At 33.9% G+C, this 5,728-nt stretch overlaps 1 protein-coding gene across 1 annotated transcript in view; it reads left to right on the forward strand.

Moving 5' to 3' along the window:
* Positions 1-3,787, forward strand: part of psmd3 (proteasome 26S subunit, non-ATPase 3) — a 13,141-nt gene extending 9,354 nt beyond the window's left edge. Inside the window, exon 12 of the mRNA XM_061981541.2 lies at positions 3,597-3,787. Coding sequence (XP_061837525.1) covers positions 3,597-3,674 — 78 coding nt within the window. The 3' untranslated portion in view covers positions 3,675-3,787. The remainder of the gene's footprint in view (positions 1-3,596) is intronic.
* The last annotated feature ends 1,941 nt before the right edge of the window (positions 3,788-5,728 follow it).

Here is a 5,728-nt window from a genome sequence, read left to right on the forward strand (position 1 = left end):
TTAGCGTTGGCCGAGTCTGAAAATAACTTACATCTCCCAGAAACCTCTGCTGCAGCGGGAGGGCGGCAAGGTGAGGGTGTGGAACGCCATAAGCAGGAAGTGAGGCGTATTCGTAGTAGATTAGTAAAATAGTTTTTTTGGACATTTCTTGAACAATTCATCAAATTATATCCATAACTGTTTGAGTTATGTTGCTAACAAACAGACAAACAAACCCTGGCGAAAACATAACCTCTTTGGCGGAGGTAAAAAAGTCTGCTTTCACGCAGGTAATCACCAAAAAAAAAAAGGTTCAACACAGGAAATACGAGGAATCTCAAAAACTACTTGATAAATTATCAATCCATCCATCTATTTTTCCACTGCTTGTCTCTCTGGATGTCGCGGGGGCTGCAGCCTGTCCAGCTGCACTCGGGTGGAAGGCAGCATCCACCCTGGACAAGTCGCCTCCTCATAAAATGTCACACAAAAGATATTTAAAGCCAACCATCAGTTTGTGAGCTATTTACATTATTAAAAGTTAAATTGTTAGTTAACTTTTTTAAGAAACAGCGTATCGCAGACTGATACAAACATGTCCACTGTGGAGGACACTGCTTCTTATAAAGTTAAAGTTAAAAGACACTAAAGTGAACATTATTGTGTTACACTGAATGTTTGCATTGTTACTTTAAAAACACGCAACTGTAATTTAAAATTTTTTTTTTTATAACAGTAGATGTCCTTGCACAATTATTTGCACTAAAAAAATTATAAATATTATTTAGAACATTTGATAATTATATTTGTGTTCAATTACAGTAAGTGTTTGTCATAAACATTCATGCCACTTCATTTTACACATTATAACTTTTATTTAAGTACATTATTGTACTTGGTAAACATGACATCTTGTGAGACAGCGCCCTCTGCTGGTTTCATAGCTGCATCACGCTCTGCCTACCCCTGCAGATAGCGCCATTATCCATGCCATTATAAACTCCATCCATCCATTTTCTACCGCTTATTCCATTATAAACTATCATGCTAATTACTGACAGTGTTGCCCAGATTATTGCAGGGTTACAAATATAATCCATAATTCATACATTCCACACCCCTGTGGTAACTGAATTTCTGCACTGTAGGGACACAATATATTTTTATGATTTGTATTTTTATGTAGTCTTTGTAAACCCTCCACACACACTCTTTTATAGACACTTTAAATTGTCCTAAAATATATTTAATCAATCAATCTTTTTAATTGTACAGCCCTAAATCGCAAGTGCCTCAAAAGGGCTTCACAAACCCCAACGACATCCTCTGATCTGAAACCACATCTGGGCAAAGATGGACCATTCTGTCTGAATACTTATGACCATGTGATATTTCAGTTTTTCTTTTTCTAAAAAATTAGCTAAAATTTCTACAATGTTGTTGTTTTTTCTGTCAAGATGGGTTAGTACATTAATAAGAAATAAAATGAACGACTTGGATTTCAGCACAATTAAAGACGTAACAGGGTCTGAATACTTAGTGTATATGTATATATATGTGTAAATATATGTATGTATATATTTATGTGTGTATATATATATGTCTGTGTGTGTACATGTCTGTGTGTATGTATATATGTGTGTATACACACATGCATATATATATATATATATATATACACATATACTTTTATATACACACACACATATATATATATATATATATATATATATATATATATTAGGGCTGCAACTAACGATTAATTTGATAATCGATTAATCTTTTGATTATTACTTCGATTAATTGATTAATAATCGGATAAAAGAGACAAACTACGTTTCTTTCCTTTCCGGTATTTTATTGAGAAAAACCAGCATAATGGCAGCATACTTATTTTGATTATTGTTTCTCAGCTGTTTGTACATGGTGCAGTTTATAAATAAAGGTTTATAAAAAAATTGCCTATGCGCATAGTATAGATCCAACGAATCGATGACTAAATTAATCGCCAACTATTTTTATAATCGATTTAATCGATTAGTTGTATGTATATATATATATATATATATATATATATATATATATATATGTGTATGTGATATATAAGATGGTAAAGATGGACACATTAAATCGATGAGTAGTTAAAAGGTCAAATTCCTTCTGTGTTAAACATACTTGGACAGTAAAGATGATTCTGAAACTATTAATTTTCTAAAAAAATATGTTTACCTCAGCATTACATCTCACACACACACACACACACACACACACACACACACACACACACACACACACACACACACACACACATACATATAAAAAGTAATTCAAATAACGAGCCTGTTTGCAAAGTGAAAACTAGAAATATGGATGCTTAGATGTTTCAGTCAGGTTATGTTGACGCTGCGCCTCTACTCCCATGTTTGTTCATGTCTGTCTTATCATTTTCATCTCAGTATTAAGCGTACAACTGAGATGTTTTCCCAGGCCTCTTCAGGGGCAGCATGGCTCAGGTGGTAGAGTGGTACTATTCCCAGTCCCCTGTGACCATGCGCAAGTACCCTTGAGCAAGACAGTTGCCCTGCTGCTGCGTCATGTGCTAACAGTGTGGAAGCGCTATGAAGGTAGACAAGTCCAATCTTGTGCTCGTAAAAGTGATGTGACTCCGGTCTCAGCTCACATAAAAGTCAGCATTCCTTACCAAAACACTCTCACTGGGCAGAAAACCTAAGGTGACATCAAGGTGGCGCCACTGCGAGCTCCGCCTCCTGACACACAAACTTTGTCTCCCGCGTGAAATAATCCAGTTAAAAATATTTTACTGCACTCGCACAAAAGCCTTGAAGTGTCCAAAATGTGTGAGGATGTAAAGTGGAATGAATCATGATTGTTGTGTAAAGAGAGGCAGTCGTCATGCCTTATAACACATGTGTGTTACTTCACTCTCATTGCTCTCATACATGTGTGCTGACATCACTTGTTTACTCATACAATCATTTAACATCTACTTTGGACATTACAGTGCCATATACATGTACACCATATTTGTATCAAATACAGTATGTCCAATCATAAACAACTCTTGTACCGGTAGTAGCATGACCGTCTCCTGTGTAAGTCTAATGTAGATCTACATTAGATCTAATGTAGATCTACACGAGATGTAGGTATACACTAGATCTAATGTACATCTACATTAGATCTACACTTGATCTAATGTAGGTCTACACTAGATCTAATGTACATCTACATTAGATCTACACTTGATCTAATGTAGGTCTACACTAGATCTAATGTACATCTACATTAGATCTACACTTGATCTAATGTAGGTCTACACTAGATCTAAAGTACAGTTACATTAGATCTAATGTAACTCTTAAAACAGATCTACATTAGATCTAATGTAACTCAAGTAGATTTACATTTACATTAGATCTAAAGTAGAGCTACATTAAATCTAATGTAACTCTTAAAGTAGATCTACCTTAGATCTAAAGTACATTTACATTAGATATAATGTAACTTTAGAGTAGACCAATGCTTCTTGACAGCTTTGCCTTTAGAACACACCATCAAAGCTTCACACCTAAGACCAGGATTGTGTGTGTGTGCAGGAGCGTCGGGAACGTGAACAGCAGGATTTGGAGTTTGCCAAAGAAATGGCGGAAGATGATGATGACAGCTTCCCCTGAGCTCCTCTGTTGACTTCCTGTTTGAACAGGAAGTGGTTATTTGTTATCCACAAACTTTTTTTTTTTTTTTTTTTTTGCTGTGGTGTTTGAACCAATAAAAGACGTCGACTTTGTCCAGGTGTCCATTGTCTTTGATACCACTGCAGCTTTTCCAATGTTGCACTTCCTGTCATTTTTCTCCACACAATACACCTATATGCAATAATTATTGCATTCAACTTTATTAAATATATATAAATATATATATATATATATATATAAAGTTAAAAAGTTAAAGTACCTATGATTGTCACATACTAGGTGTGGCAAAATTATTCTCTGCATTTGACCCATCACCCTTGATCACCCCCTGGGAGGTGAGGGCAGCAGCGGTGGCCGCGCCCAGCAATCATTTTTGGTGATTTAACCCCCAATTCCAACCCTTAATGCTGAGTATCAAGCAGGGAGGTAATCAGTCCCATTTTTATAGGCTTTGGTATGACTCGGCCGGGGTTTTGAACTCACAGCCTACCGATCTCAGGGCGGACACTCTAACCACAATGTATGTAGGTATGTATAAATATATATATATATGTATATATATATCACATATATATATATACACACATATATATAGACATTTATATATATATACACACACACATATATACACACACATATACATATATATACACATTATATACATATATACACATTATATATATATATATATATTAACACACACACATATATACATACACATTATATATATATATATATATACACACACATATATATATACACATTATATACATATATATATATACACACATATATATATACACACATATTATATACACATTATATATATATATATACACACACACACACACACACACACACATATATGGCACAATTCAAAGACAATCTTAAAATAGTTTACAAAAGTAGAACTGTGTAAAATAAAGACAAAACATCACATATCCAATTTTTCTTTAAGTTAAACACAATTTACAGTTAATAATGGATTATATCCTACTGGTGATTTTTTAAACAAGAATATAACATTATGGTTGGCAACTGTTCTATATCTGTAATGCTATAGTACTGGTACACACACTCTATCTAGTGGCACGCCAAATAATCACATATACAAACACAGTGTTACCGTTCAAACTGTGTGTAATGTTACAGTCCCCAAAAATATTAAATACATTTGTTAAAAAAACCTCTGCCTTGATTTTAATGAATACTTAGGCCTACTAAGCTTCACTGTTGGTCACTATGGTGGTAGTTGGAGAGCCAAGTGTTTTCTGAGGTGCTACTTGGTGATAAAAGTTTGAGAACCACTGCTATAGAATATGTGAATCCTTACTTTTGTACATTTATTTAGGGAGATTAGAGATTGGCTGAAAGATAAAGACATAGAGATGTCCCCATTCACGAATAAATTAAATTTGATATATTTATGAAAGATATCGATATAAAATTATTATTATTAACATGTTGCAAGCTATATTTTTCATACATTAAAGTTGATTTTTCTGAAAGTGAAACCCACATTTTCCTTTTGGATGAATTATTTCTAATTATTAATACAATATTGTAAAACAGTTAAAAATAGAAAAAAAAATGATTGTCTGTGAGAAAGTTAAGTTGTGTTACATAAACCCAATCTTTATTAATCGATTTTTGTATATTTATTTGTTTATATAATTTAAATTGTTTGTTTTTGTTTTTGTATTTATTTAATTTAAATTAGTTTTGTATTTTGTTCCAATACATGCTGTTTGCGTGTCCAGTTGTTCAATAAATTAATAACAAAGTTGGACTTCCTGTCCGCAAGCAGGAAGTGTTTGATCAGGCTGCTGATGACGTCAACCATTGTTGTGAAATCAGGAAGGTTTTATTGCCTGCGCGTGTAAATCTTCCACGATTTCCTAAATCTGAAATGCACGCACACAATAAACACGCACACTGCACATGTTTAAAATGTCGTAAAAAAAACCGCCTTTTTTTTTTCTTTAAATCCACATTTAAAGCCTCGAACCGGAAATGGCAACGGCGCCGTTCAC

This window comes from Nerophis lumbriciformis, linkage group LG24 (genome assembly GCF_033978685.3).
Source record: "Nerophis lumbriciformis linkage group LG24, RoL_Nlum_v2.1, whole genome shotgun sequence".
Taxonomy (NCBI): domain Eukaryota; kingdom Metazoa; phylum Chordata; class Actinopteri; order Syngnathiformes; family Syngnathidae; genus Nerophis; species Nerophis lumbriciformis.